Genomic DNA, 19,012 nt, shown 5'->3' on the forward strand with positions numbered 1-19,012 from the left:
ATGATGATGATATTGTTGCTATTTTACTGCTATGTGAATTTCTCATTGTGGAGGAGAAATTAAAACTTAAGGTTTTGTTTGACATGACTTTTTTATTTCTTTTTAAAATAGTTAAAAAAATCATCTCAAATGAAGCATAACAAAGCATTAATGGTTTGGCTGTGTGGAACAGGTTGAGATGCGGGAGCCTCTGAGTCTCCTGAAGCAGTTCTTATATGATGAGCTGCTGAAGTAAAAGGCCTCTATTTTGGGAAATTTTTTTTTGTGCGGATACTGGATGCTGTCCAGATTCGAATCAGAGCGCACAATGTCATCCTTTAGTTGTGTATTGCGGCTGTGTACTGCGGTATATTGGGTGATGTGGCGTTCTTTGATTCACTTTCGAAAGGTCTGGTGTCCGCACAGAATAATCTCTTGTTTTGGCCAATGAAACGAATTTAGAAAAATAAAATGCATATATATATATATATAACTTTATATATATATGTCTAATCATATTGGAAAAAAATATAATAACTTTTTCATTTATTTATTTTCTTATATGATTAGAGCTACACTCCATATAGTCTTTATGGTGAAGAGACATCCACTCATTTTGCATATCTAATATCTTCTTCATCCTCTAAAGCTATTTTAAAAACTGTTTCTAGTATGGATAATAATTATGTTTTTTGTTTTATCACGACAAAATAAGCTGTGCTTGAAAATGATTTGAATAAGGTTAAAATATACCTCAAATCTTTTTCAAACACGATTCAAATTTTGTTCGATCTTGTTTTGAATCATAATCGAACAATAAGGAAGTTATATGTTGATAAAATATTTTCTAAATATAAATCAAATATTAATATTTTTGTATTGTATGAAGAAAAATAGAAAGAAGATGGCCAAATAGATTTAGTATTTACTTGAAAATAAAACTAAGGATTGAGGGTATTGTTGAACCATAAGCTCAAGTGTCTTTTAGATTTTGATGATCACAAATACCTAAAAATTTTGGACTTATGTTTTCAACTAAGTTTATTCCTAAGGACTTGATTTTTAAAGATCCTTCTAATGGAGTTAGGATTAGTCATACAACCTTTATTTCAATGGTTGAACCCACCATTATAAATGAAACCTTAATATATGAGTTTTGGATTATACTTATGCAAGAAGAATTGAACTAATTTACAAGGAATAATGTATAAGAATTAATATCTAGACCTACTGATTAGAGTGTCAGTGATGATAAATGGGTACTTAATAATAACTTCAATTACTCTGGACTAGTATTGAGAAATAAGATAAGATTGGCAGTAAAAGGGTATAATCTAATAAAAGAAGCATACTTTGAGGAACCCATTACTCTAGTGGAAAGATTAGAAGATATTAGGGTTTTGTAGCCTTTGCATGTTTTAGAGAAATCAAATTATATCAAATGAATCTAAACAAGTGTATTTCTACATAAAGTTATAAAAAGGAGGGTTATAAAAAAGCTCTAGTTTTGAGATTGCTTTATTTCTTGATCATGTTTATACATTGGAAAATGCATTATATGGACTGAAATAAATACCCAGGTCATGGTATGAAAGGCTAGTATATTCCATTAGATAAATCATTTGCAAAAGTGATCATAGATATCAAATTATCTTTCAAAAGAACAAGGTTTGATATTCTGATAGAAAAAACATATGTAGATGATATATTATTTGAATTCACAAATAAGGTGTTATATGAAGGATCTACTATGAGTTATGAATTTAAAATGAGTATGATGAGTCACATGACTTACTTCCCAAGGTTTAATATAAAATAAAGAAAATATGGTACCTCTTTAAGTAAAAAAAGATATATTAAGAAATTAATAAAAAAATTTTAATATGGAAGGATGAATGAATATGAATACCTTGATGAGCCCTATTACATAATTGGATAAGGACCTCATTGGAAGGCAAGTAAATTTGAAGAGGAATAGAGGTATGATACGATCACTACTATTTTTAACTACTAATAACCTTAGTTGGCAATGTTGCAACTCGAGCTTACGAGTTTATATTTTTGATGATAACAAACATTGTGGCTCGTATCCTTATGTCTACTTGTATTTGCAATATATTTTTGTTTTGTATGTACTAATATTTCAGGAACATCATGCACCATTTATCGAAGACTCATGGCTTAAGATTAAGTAAAACAAGTTATACTATAATTTTTTTGTAATATTCATTAATATATTTTTTATTTTTTTTAAGGCAAGTCCTATAAGAGTGTATGCTAGCTTAGTGACCATGCACACATACACTTAGGGGGAGTAAGTTTGAGTCAAAATTAGAAGTTAAACTTTTGAACTAATTATATTATATGATTTATATCGTAATGTACGATCATCTTATCTAACAAATCATACTAGATGATTTAGACCATCTAGTAAGATTAGTTACGATCATGAAAAATAGCCACCAGTTATAATTCAGGCAAGTTTTTGAATTTTATATTTTATTCTAATCGTTCAATATGATGCATATCATACTGGACGATCTATGATAATCATGCATAAATTAATTATGTAATTAGTTAATTGAATATGCTTAATTTTAATATTATGATCATACTGTACAAACTGGATCGTACTAGACGATCAATATAGATGATTTTGGACATCCCAAGTTTCATCCTGGATGAATTGCATTTCGATTGAACTAATCATCTCGGATTATCTCAATATCATGCTGGACGATATGCTCAAATACTAGAATTGATCGTATAGTGCAATACTGATCATATCGGTTGAAAGAGTTATTTTGAACTAATCGTACATGACAATCTGAGGATCGTACTATACGATCTTTGTCCGCATAATTTAAATTTTTAGGGTTTTTGAAGCCCTCTATTTAAGCTTTCTCCAAAGATATTGTAAGTGTCTTTGGCATGCATTGAGTCTCCGTTCTTCTAGAGAAAACTTGAAAAAAGATCCTTGAAAGGGAGAGAGGAAAGGGTGGAGCTTGAGAGGAAGAAGATCTTTGTGGAGTTCATGGGAGTGTGGAGGGGGTTTTGTTAAGAAAGTTGATATTTGCATATGTTACATTCTTACAACTTGTATAATTTGGATGATTTTAAATATATTTGTTTTATGTGCAATTATTTCCTAACACTTTTTGGAAGAATTATTTTTACTCTTTTGTGTACTAATATTTCAGGAAAATTGAACTACAAACTATAAAGACTTCAAATCAAATTCAGCATACAATTCCTCACAAATTGAAGCTTTAAATCGTTCTTTGAATTGAGAGGGAGTGATTGTAATTAAGTGAATAAAAAAACACACACACACACTTACTTAAGGAGATCTTACAAATTTGTACTAATCGTACGGGACGAACATAGTTCGTACAGGACGATCATGTCAGTTTTTCTCCCCGTAAGAGCAATGGAACGAACATGAGTTGGAGGAAATTTTTCTAAGTCCTGATCGTCCAGGACAAAATTATTTTCGTCCCAGGACCAAATAGGCTCTGTAAAAATTTCTTTCAGACGAAATCTATAATCGTGCCAGGACGATTTCTTCTATGTAAAAATTTCATACAGATAAAATCCAAATCGTTCCAGGACGAATTCTTCTCTGTAAAAATTTCGCTCATATGAAGTTCATTATCGTGCCAGGACGAGTTTCTCTCTGCAAAAATTTTGTCCGGACGAAGTCCTGTTAGTCTCAGGATGATGTGAACCGACTTACAAAAATTGGTTACATCCATGCAGTTATTTGGGAACCGACCTATGGTATAACGGATCATACCGGACGAACCTAGTTCGTACGAGATGATGATCATGTACGAACATAGTTCGTACCAATATACATAAGGATCATTTCCGACACTTTAAGTAAAATCATCCAGGATGATCCACGATCGTACGGGACGATTCATTTCATGTTGACTTGAAAAATTTGCAGTTTTGAACGACTTTTCTTGTCTCTCATATATATAGTCAAATTTAGACCACCACCCAATCTTTTTGCCATTTGATCTTCATGCCTATTAAAAGAAGAGTCAAGGAGAGAGTGTGAGAGAGCATTCAAAGGAGGATTCCTACTACTGGAGCATGAAGGCTTTGCTTGGTGTTCAAAGGTAAGAATCTCTACTTGTGATTTGGGATTACTTCACTCTTTTCTTTCTTCATTCTAGAATTCTTATGAGAAGATCTGTCAAGGAAATCCGGTTCTCTGCCGACACTTGGAGAGTGTGAACAGTCGCGGGTTCTTTGCCTATACTAGGAGAGTGTGAAAGGATGAAGGGTTCTCTGCCCACATTAGGAGAGTGTGAAAGGATGAAGAGTTCTCTGCCCACACTAGGAGAGTATGAAAGGATGAAGGGTTCTCTGCCCACACTAGGAGAGTGTGAAAGGACGGACGGTTCTCTACCAACACTGGGGATAAGTGTAAAAGGAAGACAGTTCTCTACCGCACCGGGTAGTGGTGGAAAGAGTTTTTGTAAAGGCTTCTCCGCCTTGCCGTGGGTGCTAAAGGAGAGTCACTATTGGTATTAGTGCAATACTCTGAGGGTGCCTCAGGGGAGTGGATGTAGGTCTGGTTTAGATCAAACCACTATAAATTTTGTGTCTTTTATTTTTACTATTTTTAATTTTCCGCATTTTATTTTGTTATAAAAATTGTGGTCGATTTTTTTTTTTAAATTCATTAAAAGTTTATTTTCGGTTCAACATACTCAAAAGGGATATATTTTTTTAAATACCAATTCACCCCCCCTCTTGGATAGCCTTGGGACATAAGCTTAGGTTTAACAACCTAATTCATAGTGAACGAATCTCAACAGATTTTACACGGTTGCTCCGACAAGCTTGAATCTTAATACCATTAGATTCAAGGTTTTTCTTGAGGAAAGTTTTGGGAAGAAGAAGATCTCTTTGGTGTCAAAGGACCTAATTACTCTGGCACACTGGAGAAGGTGAAAGTGATTTTATAAGGGCTTCTCCACCTTGCTATAGGGGATAAAGGAGAGTCACTAAAGATTTAGTGCAATACCTAGAACGGGAGGCTCTAGGGAGTGGACGTATGTTAGAGTGGACCAAACTATTATAAATCTAGTGTGTTTATTCCTTTTATTATTTTCATACTTTATTTTCCTCATTTATTTTTTTTTTTATAATTGTGTGGGTGAAATCTCTGATTTATTTTTTTATTGTGAATGTAATTCACTTTCGCATTATGTTATAAAAAGATTTTCTTTTCGATTTTTTTTTAAATATCCAATTCATCTCCCTCTTGGTTAGCATCAAGACTAATTCTTTAGGCTTAACAACTCTTACAAACTTTCAAGTGGTATCAGAACAGGGATTCAAAAATAGAATTTTGGAAAACTAAAAAAAAAAGATTAATGGCTAACTTTGAAAATGGTATCATTCTAGAAGGCTATACAATCACACGATCACCTTTATTTAAAAAAATATATATTTCTTATTTTTAGAAAAGTCTCATGTCTATTTTTTTTGTAATAAATTGATTATTGAAAGTGGCATATGATTCAAACTGATTATTTTGTAACCGTCACAGATTATAGATGGAGTCAAAATTAATATTATTTTTATTAAATATAGTAGAATAAAACAAATCAATGCTCAATTGAATGCTAAATACTTGAATTATTTCTTATGTGTTTTAAATTTTGAAGATTGTAAGAGAATCTCTACATGAACAACTATCAAAAAAATTTGGGATAGATTATGCAATATATATGAAGGAACTAATGAAGTCAAGTGATCTAAGTTAAATATTCTAATACATGATTATGAACTTTTTTCATGAAATATTTTGAGACGATTTTAGATATGTATACTAGGTTTACCTAAATTGTGATATCATTACATGATTTAAATAAAGAATTTTCAAACTTTGAAAAAATCAATAAAATTCTTTATTGTCTGCCTAATAAATTTCATGCTAAAGTCACCGTTGTTTATGAATCAAAATACTTGAATGATTATTCTATTAATAATTTGATTGGCTCACTCATTTTCCATGAACAATGTGTGAGTCAAACATTTTTTGATGTCAGTGAAACTATAGTGCTAAAAGCTGAAAATATGGATGAAAGCAGCTTAGTAGATGTTAAGAGTAAAGAGATAACATCAATCACAAAAAATTTAAAATTCTACTAAAGCACAAGCATCAACATCAATAAAAGTGGAATAAAAATAAAAAAGGTATTATATGATTTCGTCTAATATTATTTATTTTGGGTGTAGGAAATTCAGACATATGAAAAATCAATGCCGTAATATAAAAACATTTCATGTAAAAAAAAAAGGTAAAAATAAGTCAATTACAATAAGAGCAAATGATAAAAAGCAAATGATCTCCTAGGCAGACCTAGCTTTTGAATCATCAGAACAGGAGCAGTATAATAAGGTGTAAAGTTTTATTTGTGTGTTTATGTATTGTAGTTAATGCATACATATATGTTCTTTATTTTTTTTGTTCATTTTAAATATTTTTGGTGCTATTTTTGATAATTTTTGTTTGTAGTCATTTTATTTTATTTTATTTATATATTTTTGTGATTTATCTCTCATCAACACACACAAATCACATTTCATATTATATTTGCATAAGAGAATCAATTCAATTCTCTCAAAAGTTTTTATGAAAATTCTATCTTCTTTTTATTTCCTCCTTTTTATCTAAAACTTTTAAGTTAGTGGTGATTGACTTTTCTATATTATTAAAGAAAGAAAATTCAGGATTATGCATCTCCTTCTCATTTCCTTAATAATGTTATTACACTTTTTGAATAAAAAGGTATTCAATTTAAGAATGGGACTTTCGAAATTAAATCATTTTTTATCATCTTACATTTCTTCTATCTCATAGGAATCTTTTGCAAGCTGATGAACCCACTTCATAATTTTTTTAATCAAGCAGTTCATTTTTATCATTGGATCGAGCTTGCTTTGAGTTTTTAAAAATTAAAAAAGGAAGTAAAATTACAATAATGAAAAGAGGCAAAAAATGAACACAAAGATGAAAATATGCGTAATATACCCAAAAATTAAAAGATGCATTACAAGTGTATCAAATTAAAAGATGCAAACATATTACGATTACAAAAATTAGCCATTGATCAAAATTCTAAAGTTTTAAAAAATTTTATTTATGAATTCCACTCTGATACCACTTGAAATTTTGTTAGGGTTGTTAAGCCCCTATGAACTAGTCCCGAGACTAACCATGCAGGGGGGGGGGGTGAATTAAATATTTTTAAAAAAAATTAACTAAAAGAATTTTTTTTTATATATTGCAATTGAAATAAATTAAATTAATTATAAAAAGATTAATCTGAGTTTTCACCCAAGCAGTTAATCGTACTAAAAATAAAGTGTAAAAGAAAATAAAAAAAGAATGCACCAGATTTATAGTGGTTCGATCCAACCTGACATACGTTCACTCCTTAGAGCCACCCTCTGAGTATTGCACTAAATCTTTAGTGAATCTCTTTTAGCCCCCACAACTAGGTGGAGAAGCTCTTATAAAATTACTTTCACTTTCCCCGGTGCGACGGAGTAGCCGGGTCCTCTAACACCAAAGAGATCTTCTTATTCAAAAAACTTTCCTCAAGATGAACTTTGAATCTGATGGTACTAAGGTGCAAGCTTGACGGAGCAACCGTGTGAAACCCCCTTCACACTCCCTTGAAACCCCCTCCAAGGATATTCTCCCTCTCTCAAACTTCACCATTTCCTCTCTACCTTTCAAGTTCTATCTTCAAATTTTCTCTAGAAGAATGAAGACACAATAGATGCCAAGACACTTACCAAGTGCCTTGATAAAGCTTAAATAGAGGGCTTTAAAAAACCCTAAAAATTAATTATGGTAGCGAAGAACATCCAGGATGATCCTAAGATCATCCTATACGATGAGTACAAAATTAGCACTTTCAGCCAAGATGATATAGGTGTGCTTTATAATTAGAACATAATATTTGTTTTAATCGTCTAGAATAATTTGGATATCATCCATATGACTAGTTCAAAATCATATTTTATTATCTAGTAGTTAGTTCGAGATGTACAGGAGATTCAGGAGAGAACTAAGTTTTTTCTTATAGATCGTCTAGTACATTTCTACGATCGCCTCAGACGATATAATTGATCAATCTGACCTTAATTAATTTCCATAATCACCTAATCAATTTAGGAAAGATTATATTGGATCGTCTAGGACGATGTTGATCGTCTAGAATGATTAAACAAAAATTATAATTTCAAAAACATGCCTAAAATTATCATTGGTGGTTATTTTTCAAGATAGCAATGAATCATCCTTGATGATCGAAATCATCCAGTACGATTAGTTCAATGAGCTAATCATCTTAGATGATATAAATCATTTAGTATACAAGAACAACATCAAGCCTTTATCCCACTACGTGGGGTCGGCTACATGAATCCTTTTTCTCCATTGTGTCCTATTAAAAGTCAAGTTCTCGTTTAAATCTAATAAAGAAAGGTCATTCCTAATACTTTCTAACCAAGTTTTTTTAGGTCTACCCCTACCTTTCTTAACATAAGTCAAATCTAATACCTCTACTCTCCTAACCGGGTCATCGCAAGGCCGCCGTTTTATGTGACCAAACCATCTAAGGCGACTTTCTCTCATCTTATCTTCTACTGGAGCTACTCCAACCTTTTCACGTATATGCTCATTTCGTATCCTATCTCTAAGGGTAAAGCCACTCATCCACCTGAGCATCCTCATCTTTGCTACACTTAACTTAGTATTATGCTTCTCTTTTAAAGGCCAACATTCGGCACCATAAAGCATTGCAGGCCTCACTACCATCTTATAGAATTTTCCCTTAAGTTTGAGGGGTATATTTCTATCACATAACAAGCCCGATGCATTCCTCCACTTAAACCATCCAATTTGAATTCTGCTGATAATATCCCCATCTATTTCACCATCACTCTGAACAATAGAACCAAGATATCTAAAACGTATACTCTTATTAATGACTTGATCGCCCAAAGTGACAATCCCCTCACTAGGTCTATTAATACCAAAATAGCTTGCAATCTAAACGATTTAATTTTCTAATAAGAAAATAGTCAATCTGGGTTGTACTATATCCATTTTTATAAGTGATGAGATGCTCATTCCTTTTCTTAAATAAGGTATTAGCAATTGAAAAATCATAAGCTAAACAAAAATCCAATATGGTCTTGCCACTTTCATTCGTCGTTCCAAATCCATGGCCACCATGAATGCTTTTAAAATCTACCTCTCTACCAACATGTCCATTTAAATCTCCTCCAATAAAAATTCTTTCTTCAAGAGGTATTTTTTGTATTAATTCTTCTAAGTCATTTCAAAAATTTAATTTAGAACTCATATCCAAACCTACTTGAGGAGCATAAGCACTTATAATATTAACAATCTTATCATCAACAATAATTTTTAAAGCTATAATTCTATCTCCAATCCTATTAATTTTTATAACATTATCCTTTAAAGTCTTATCTATAATAACACCTACACCATTTCTAGTACGACTCCTACCCGAATACCAAAGTTTAAATCATAAACTATCAATTTCCTTAGCCTTATCTCCAACCCATTTAGTGTCCTGAATACACAAAATATTTAACTTCCTATGAATCATAATATATATTAATTCCATTAATTTTCCTGTAAGGGAACCTATATTCCAAGTTCCTATCCTAATTTTAGTTTCATAGACTAGCTTCTTTGCCCACATCCGTCCTTGATGTGGGGACCCTTGCCTATTTAACACTGCACCCGGGCGCCGGTGCAGCGGCCCTTGCACACTTGTCACTATATTCAGGCCATACAGCGCGTCACTTCCAGGGGACGCCCTAGCATTAACACAATTTCTTAAAAGATTCATGTCATTATTGTTCGACAAATTTCACGCTGGCTGTTGACTACCTAACGCAACCCTCCATTTTTCTCATCCAGGACTTGGGACCTGGCAATGACAGTGTTATAAATCATTTAGTATGATTAGTTCAAAACTTTAAATTCTAATTTTGACTAGATCTCACTCTTGAATGTGTGTGGATGATCACCAAGCAAGCATACACCCTTACATGATATGACTCAAGAAATAAAAAAAAAATATCAATGAATATTACATGTTAATTACAACATAATTTATTCTACCCAATCTTAAGTCCAGAATATTCGTTGAATGTTGCATGATATTCCTAAAATATTAGTACACACCAACAACAATATATTATAAATAAAACCAGACAATAGAATATGAGCCATAATATTAGTTATCATAAAAAATATAAACTTATGAGCTCGATTTGCAATAATGCCTAAATTAATCTTGTGATTAGTCAATCGAATCTACTTAATTTTGATATTTTGATCATACTGTATGAATTGGATCATACTTGATGATCAACATAGACGATTTTGGACATCCTATGTTTTGTGCTGGACGAACTACATTTCGGTTGAACTAATCATCCCGAACGATCTCAATATCGTACTGGATGATCTGTTCAAATAATTGAACTAATCGTATAGCGTAATGCTGATCATACTGACTGAAAGGGCTATTTTAAACTAATCGTACAGGAAAATCTCAGGATCGTACTGTATGATCTTTATCGGTAGAATTAATTTTTTTAGGATTTGTGAAACCCACTATTTAAGCTTTCACCAAAAATATTATAAGTGTCTTTGGCATGTACTGAGTCTCCGTTCTTTTAGAGAAAATTTGAAGAGAGGGCCTTGAATGGGAGAGAGGAAAGGGTGGAACTTGAGAGGGAGAAGATCCTTGTGGGGTTCAAGGGAGTGTTGAGGGGGTTTCATACGGTTGCTCTGATAATCTTGCATCTTAGTACCATCAGATTCATGATTTATCTTGAGAAAAGTTTTGGGAAGAAGAAGATCTCTTTGGTGTCAATGGACCTGGCTACTCCTTCGCACTGGGGAAGGTAGAAGTGATTTTATAAGGGCTTCTCCGCCTAGCTATGGGGTCTAAAGGAGAGTCACTAAAGGTTTAGTGCAATACCTGGAATAGGAGGTTCTAGGGAGTGAACGTAGGTCATGTTGAACTAAACCACTATAATTCTGATGTGTTTATTCCTTTTATTATTTTTCCATTGTATTTTCCATATTTATTTTTTTGATAACTACGTGGGTGAAATATCTGATTTATCTTTTTGTTGTGAATGTAATTTGCTTATGCATCAAGTTATAAAAAGATTTTCTTTTTGGTAAAAAAGTTTTTAAATATCCAATTTACCTCCTTATTGGTTAGCCTCGGGACTATTTAGGGATTAACAATCTACACGAACTTTCAGGGAAGAGTGATATACTTAAGTGCCTAGACCATTATATTAAATTGATCCATTTGTATGTAATGCATTTGTGAGTGTTATGTTTGAATGTTATTATTATGCTTGTTTTATGTTTGTTCTTATTTTTTTCTAATTGCATTTATTAGGAGGTTTCTGATCACTAAACATTAAAAATAATTAAATTAAACAAAGATTATTTGTACTGTACAATACACAAGAAATTATACAATCTTTTGGTCAATAATACAAAAATAATTGTTTAGAATGAACTTTAGAAAACTTCATAATATATGATTCACTTCATACTATATGAATTGACTTAGTCAAATAGCTCTTCGAGATAATTGTTGGGATGATCAGAAACTCATAAATTGTACTATATTATAGTTATCATACTATATGATTGAACTAGCCAAAATAAACATTAGAAAGTCATTGGGAAGATCCATTACATTTTGGCTCGTATTGCATAATTAATATCGTGCCATATGATTTAAGAGAGTAAAAATTCTATAAATAGTGTTATAACTCTCCATTTTTGTAAAACTCTCTACTTGTCTCTTGAGCCTACTTGTTTGAGTTTTCAAAAGCAATCCACTCTTCTCACTAATACTTGCATTCATTGGCAAGAAAAAGAGCTTAAGAAATAGGAAGTTGTTCCCATAATAAATAGATGATATGTTTTAAACAAAAGAAGTTGATATACAGGATATAAGCAGACGTTCATCATTGACTCCAAAATTGTAATCCAAGAAGCCTTGTTATATCAAAGCTATGACCTCTTTGTCGATATAACACATTAATTTCTTATCTCTTTAATGTTCCCCAACCACTTCGAATTGATCTTTGAGTTTTTTTTTGCTAATCTTAGAATAAAGGTGAATAGTATAACTATACAATCATTAGTTTGTAGGAGACTAGTAGTGATAGTTGACCAAGGATTACATGAATACCTTTACATTTCTAATATTGGAGTAGCACCCCATAAAATTTCTACTAACCTTCGCTATTACTGAACTATCATAAACATGACCCTTATGAACATGCCACACTTAACTATCACCATTCATTAGTTAGCACTATGTTGTTCAAAGATAGTATCCAACATGAGCTTCAACACAATGTCATACCTTAAGTAAATGATGGAATTAACATTATACACTTATATCCATAGTCACTTACTACTGCATGAGTTATATCTAATTTAATATTGCAAGTCTTCTAATCCATTATATAGAAAACCTTAGTACCAATAGACACTCAAGCACCCACAAAAAGCATAACCTAACACTTGTACATGTTGTTGCATATATTTTAGAAGCCAAATATAATATCACATACCATGAAACACTAGACCACATGCTTCTCCTTTCATTGACCACTCATTTCACATCATATATAGTTAGAATCATAGGCCAACATAGGGCAAATGGGCACAGGGGTAGAAGAAGAAGGTGAATCTAGTCCTCCTAGTCATCTGAAACAAAACTATCCTCAAGATGAGTAGATTGAGTACTTTTAGGATAGAGTTAAAAGTGGATGATCATATTTGAAAGTTCAAACTATGGTTGTTAAACCACTTAAACTACAACATCATACCAATTGGGGGGAGGGTGAATTATTGTTTTAAAATTTCTTTTTAAAAATTGTATTTTAAAAGTTTAAATCAAAATAATTGCTAAAAATTTAAAAGTAGCATTTTCAAAGTGGAGGCAAATAAAAAAGCAACCAAAATTTTGTTTTTTGATTTTTACATATAAAAATATATTTTTTATGTTTTGAATTTCAGATATTTTTATTTCTTTATATTTTTGAACAAAAACTAAATCCAAATTTTTTTGTACCACAAGGATATCAATTCTCAACTTTGATTTCCAAGAAAATAAATTTACAAGAAAGTATAGTGCAAAAATTAAAGAAATAAGCACACAAAAAATTGTTATAGTAGTTTGGTCAACTTGACTTACATTCACTCCTCGGAGTCATCTTCTTCAGGTATTGTACTAAAATATTTGAGTGTCTCTCATTTTTCCCTCACAATAAGGCGGAGAAGCCCTCACAAGAATCAATTCTATGTTTCTTCAATGAGATAGAGTAGCCAAATTCCTTTCACCTTCCCAAATGTGACAGATTAGCCAAATCCCTTTGACCTTCCTCAATGCAATAGAGTTTATAGTGGCCCATTGAGAAGAAGTGGTTATTCTTAGATTTTTCCCTTAAGTAAGGCTTTGACTCATGGAGGAAGAAGATGGATGTTTGCTAGAACAACCGTGTGTAGAATCTCTCTCATATTCCCTTGATCATACAAGACTATTCTCCCTCTCATAACTTCACTTCTCTATCTCCCTTGCTCAAAACCACTCTTCAAACTCTTGCTTATAGAAGACACACACGACTTGACTTCCAAAGCCTCTCTCTCACATAATAAGAGATGATTAAATAGTAGGTTTCAAGAAAACCTAAAATTTTGATTTAACTATCACTGTTCATACAATATGATCTATAGATTGTATAGTATGATTAATTCAAATATTACTCTATAGTACTTTATGATGAATGGTCTATAGGATTATTAGTTAAAGTTTATTTACTGATCATACTATAAGAATGAACAATAGTGCAGTATAATTATGATAATTCAATATCAAATTATACAAGACGAACAAAAATTATAAGAGAGCCCTCGAGTGATTTAGACAGTACAATGTTTTTGATCGTATTAGATGAACCAAACTTCATCTAGAGACTCCTCCGATGAGTTGTACAGCTTGATATAATATCATATAGTATGATCTATAATCAATCAGATTCGATTTGATTATTTAATTAACTGACCTAATAAACATATCTATAAAAGATCGCACAATATGAAATGATTCATATAATATAAATAGTTAAAATTTTAAAATTCAAATTTGCCTATTTTAGGTAAGCTAGAATCAACAGCGGGGTGGGGTTTCTAGTTGTAACTGATCATTCAATACTATGCGTGGTCATATTGTATGATTAATAATATGTGAATTTTAATTTTTAATTGAAATAAACATTTTAATTTTTTTTATTTGAACTAATCATATATTATGAATAAGATTATATAATACGATTAGATAAAAAAATTCTTCATTTTTCATTCCCCATGTGTGTGTGTGCACGATTGCTAAGTTAACATACACCTTTTTACATTGATAGACTCATGAAAATAAATTGTATAAACAATTGCATAAATTATACCTATACTAATGTTGACCTCATTTCTATATGAGGTCATCATGATCCATCCAAACTCCTGCTATTGATATGATGGTTGATAATTATCCAGTTATCAATCATCTAGAGCCTAATCAAATTCCAACCCAACTTCCATACAACCCTTCATCAGCCTTCAATTAATCTTCAATAAAGCTTTAATCATATCCAATAATCGACAATCATTTATTTAATTGTGATTTAGGTGGATAAATCTAACTCAGTCAATCAAAACCAAAGTCCAGAATTCAATACCAAAATCCAAGGTTAAATGTTCATGTCCTGAAACCACTTATGAGTAATTTTTTTAATCATTTCAAAATATAATCAAATGACCCCTAATTCATGACCAATTAATTGCATATTGATTAGGCATGTCCCTAAGGTCAACCCTTTAAATTTGAGTTCAATCTAACACCCCTAGCCCCAATAATTTAATTGAAATCCAAAGGCTACAAAACCTTCAAATATTTACACTTTATGCCACTTGACCTTTTACTTTATGGAATTTGATCTTGGGGCCCTTCCCAAAAGCCTTAATCATGTATATAACTCTTGTTATGACATATTAAGTACTTTGGTAGACCCAAGTTGACCCACAGTTGACCAAGGGTTCAAATGACGAAAATGTTATTAGAGGGGAAAGTTAGATTTTTCTCCAAATCTCAACATAGGTCAATCAAATCAAAACTTGAAACCTCCTCTAATGCATTCTAAACATCATTAGAAATGCATTGGACTCAAACCCAAACTTTGGTTTGGCCTGATTGATCAAGTCAACATTGGTTGACTAAAGTTCCCTTTAACCATTAAAACATGCATTTCAATCTAAATGTTCTTCCCATCACTTGAGACTACTCTTTGATTTCATACCATCAATCTAAACTCAATTAACCCAACCATTGACCTTAGGCCAACTTAGTTGACCAAGTCTACCAAGTTTGACCAAATATACACACACTTCAACCTAGTTCAAACCTATTGACCAAGGCGGTACAAAGCCAACCCAAACCCTTAGAATGCCCCATTGGGTCCCTAAGAGTTTTCCTTTGAAGGCCCAAGCCTTGGGCCCACTTAGGTTAACCATATAGTTTGACCCAAGTTTCCAAATGAGTATCTCAATGAGCCAAAATTTACACTAGGTCACCTCTGACTAAGCTAATGATTGCATTGGGTCTCCCATGACCCAATACACCTACCCTAGCTGGCCCAATCCTTGGGTCAACTCAGGCTAGGAATTGGGCATGCCTAAGGTGTCTAAAACTACTAAGGATTGAGCCATTCCCCAATTAGGGGCCCACCAGGCCATATCAACACTCCCATTGGGTGGTCCTAAGTCTAATACACCTATCCCAGTCAGCCCATCCCTTAGGTTGATGTGGTTCAAGACTTAGGCTAGCCCAAAGTGGTCAAAACTACTTTAACCTGAGCTAATTGTCATCATAAACCAAATCAAGCACAATTACTTATTGCATTGGACAGCCCTTGACCTAATGCTCCTCCCATACAAAATCACCCATTTGACTTGACCTAGGTTGCACCCAAATTGACCCAAACCATACATATTTGGGTCAATCTGAGCCATATTGATGAATGGGGCTTTTTCATGATCAATTGGGCTTATGCTTGGACTCACCAGACCCTCAGTGAAATTTTCACCTCACCCTTACCCGAGAGTGGCTAGTGATGGTCAGGGCGAATGACAATAAGCTCTAGTTCATCAAATACATGCAATAAAATAAGAGTAGCATTCATATATACATATTCTCTCTAAAATACATAGAAAATAAAAATGTCTGATATACATATTCAGGATATTTCTTATTTCATATACTTCTCATCCTTATAACACCATTAGGATATACTTTAATAATAGTAAAAGGGTCAGCCTATCTAGACTTAAGCTTTCCATAGTAATATTTCTTAATATAATCAAAGAGCAAGACATCTTGACCAATAAAAAATTCATGATCTTTAATTTCGTACCCATTCATCTTCTTTATTTATGCATTATAGAGTTGTGTATCTTGATAAATTTTATTTCTGAATTCATGAAGTTTATCAACTATTACATAACTCTACATGTTTAGAATAGAGTGGAATCTCCATTCTTTAAGTGTACTTCACTTCTTTTTTAGGATGAATACATTCATTTTCTTGCACCCATTTCTTTAGGATTCAAGAAAGGAATAAAGGACACTCAATAATACTTCACTCAAGAAGAATTGTCATGGATAGAAATTTAAACTTTTAACTTACCCTTTTTATAATTTTTACGGGCGTGATGGTGCCAAAATCTAAATTTTAAACCACTACGGCACAACCAATTTCAGAGACCCTATAAGTAGCATTGCAATGCTCCTTCTCTCTCTCTCTCTCTCTCTCTCAAATTTTTATGACAAGAAAACTTAGTAATGATCAATCACTACTGTTAAATCTAATCTTCAAAAGCACATAAAAATTAAAACCTAGGTTGCCTCCCATACATTGCCAAGTTTGTAGTATTTAGTCAGATTTGTCTAGATTTATCAATTTGGCTTGGGTACGATGCTATCATTCTTCAAAAGATTTTTATTAGACTCTTTTTCTTTTTTCCTTTGGTTTAACTTCAATATTGCTAAGAAATGATGGAAGAGGTCTGCTATTGATTGCAAGCTGACTTAAATGGATTTCTAAATTTTTAATAGAAGTAATTTGATTTCTCACATAATTGACCATTGGTCTGTTCAAAAAAGCCGGCCACACTCATCACGTTTCTTTTCATTTTTGTGGGGATTGTGGAGTGAGGAATCCAAATCCACCACTTCAAATAAGTCACGTCTCTCCCTATAAAACAGATCAAATACTCAATAATCCAAATCACCAACAACATCAATGGCAACTACGGTGAGCCTCCGGCCATTTGATCTCTCCGACCTTGATGACTTTTGGGTTTGGGCCTCTGATAAGGACGTAGCGTCCAACTGCGGTTGGGAAGCCTACACGAGCAAAGACGAGCTTAGACGATTCATGGAAGAGAATGTTCTCCCGAGTCCATGGTTCCGTGCTATTATTGTCAGTGGCCGGCCAGTCGGCCAGGTGTTACTAATGTCTTCAGAGGGGTCAGGCAGCCAGTGCCGCCGCGAGATAGGATATGTGTTAGCAAGAGAGTGGTGGGGGAAAGGGGTGGCGACAGCGGCGGTAAGGATTGCGACGGAGGCAGCGATGTCTGAAATAAAGGGATTGGAGAGATTGGAGGCTTTAGTAGAGGAGGGGAATAAGGCATCTCAAAGGGTTTTGGAGAAGGTAGGATTTCAAAGAGAAGGGTTGCTGAGAAAGTATTGGTGGAATAAAGGGCTGTTGAGAGATATGGTTTTGTATAGTTTCGTAAGGGGAGATAGTTTCCTCATTTGAATCAGTTCTTCTGCCATTTTAGCAAATCTGAGAGCTTGTTTTCATGGTTTTGGTTCTGTTTGTTCCAGTTTGAAAGCATCTGACACATGGAAAATAAAGCTAAAATTTTTATGTAAATCACAAATTTCTTTTAATTTTTTTTTCTTATGTTTAAAAACGGCATGTTAATTTAATGTAAACGATGCTTGATTAATCATCCAAAAAATTGAATAATATATGCATGAGGTGTCAGAAAAAAAAAAACTACTAGTTCCACCGAATTCATGCTTGCAGCATTTGTTGTCTACTTGTTTATTAAGTGAATTGAGTTCACTTAAGCATCACCTTCCTGTTTTTCTTATATGCTGGGAGTATGTTTTTGTTTTTGGGGCAATGATGTTCAGGGAACGTCCTCCCCCCAGGAAGGCAATTTTTTGCAACGAACTTTGTTTTTGATGGCAATTAAGGCAACCGGGGGTATGCGTAGTTGGAGGTTGTTCTCTGTTTTTTATGCTGAGCCCGTAAGCATCAATGCTTCTCCTCTTCTTCAGCTCTTTTCCGTGGGTTTAAAGTTATGATTTCGGCTTCCCTCCTTGTGGCTGGATCAATCTCAAATCTGGATTTGCATATTTTTTGCTCATGTGTAATTTTCTACCAGTTTTTGTGGTTGTTTTTGAGCCTATTATGCTGGTTTATGCTTATTTTATATTATGAACTTTTTTACACATGTAACTAGTTCTTTTACTTAATGGAATTTGGGTTCTGCCCTCAATTTTCTCAAAAAAAAAAAAAAAAAGTGAATTGAGTTTGAATAAGATTCTAAGCTCATTTAGGAACACAGACAAAAATCATCTTAATTTGTCTTTTTAGGTCGACCTCTATCTATCTTAACATAAGTCAAATCTAATACATCTAATTTCCTAACTGGTTCATCGGAAGACCACCGTTTTATGTGACCGAACCATCTAAGGTGACTCTCTCTCTAATCTTATCTTCCATTGGAGAAAAAAAAAAAGATTTTATATCGAAGAAATTTTAAGAAGAAGCACTATTATTATTTAAA

At 32.8% G+C, this 19,012-nt stretch overlaps 1 protein-coding gene across 1 annotated transcript; it reads left to right on the top strand.

Annotated features, from left to right (window-relative positions):
- The first annotated feature begins 17,416 nt into the window (after positions 1–17,416).
- On the top strand, positions 17,417–18,493 carry LOC110106901 (probable GMP synthase [glutamine-hydrolyzing]). Its single transcript, XM_020836982.2, has one exon. The coding sequence runs from the start codon at positions 17,452–17,454 to the stop codon at positions 17,968–17,970; it is 519 nt and encodes a 172-aa protein (XP_020692641.1). The 5' UTR covers positions 17,417–17,451; the 3' UTR covers positions 17,971–18,493.
- Positions 18,494–19,012: the final 519 nt, after the last annotated feature.

This window comes from Dendrobium catenatum, unplaced genomic scaffold, assembly GCF_001605985.2.
Source record: "Dendrobium catenatum unplaced genomic scaffold, ASM160598v2 fragScaff_scaffold_896, whole genome shotgun sequence".
In the NCBI taxonomy this organism is placed as follows: domain Eukaryota; kingdom Viridiplantae; phylum Streptophyta; class Magnoliopsida; order Asparagales; family Orchidaceae; genus Dendrobium; species Dendrobium catenatum.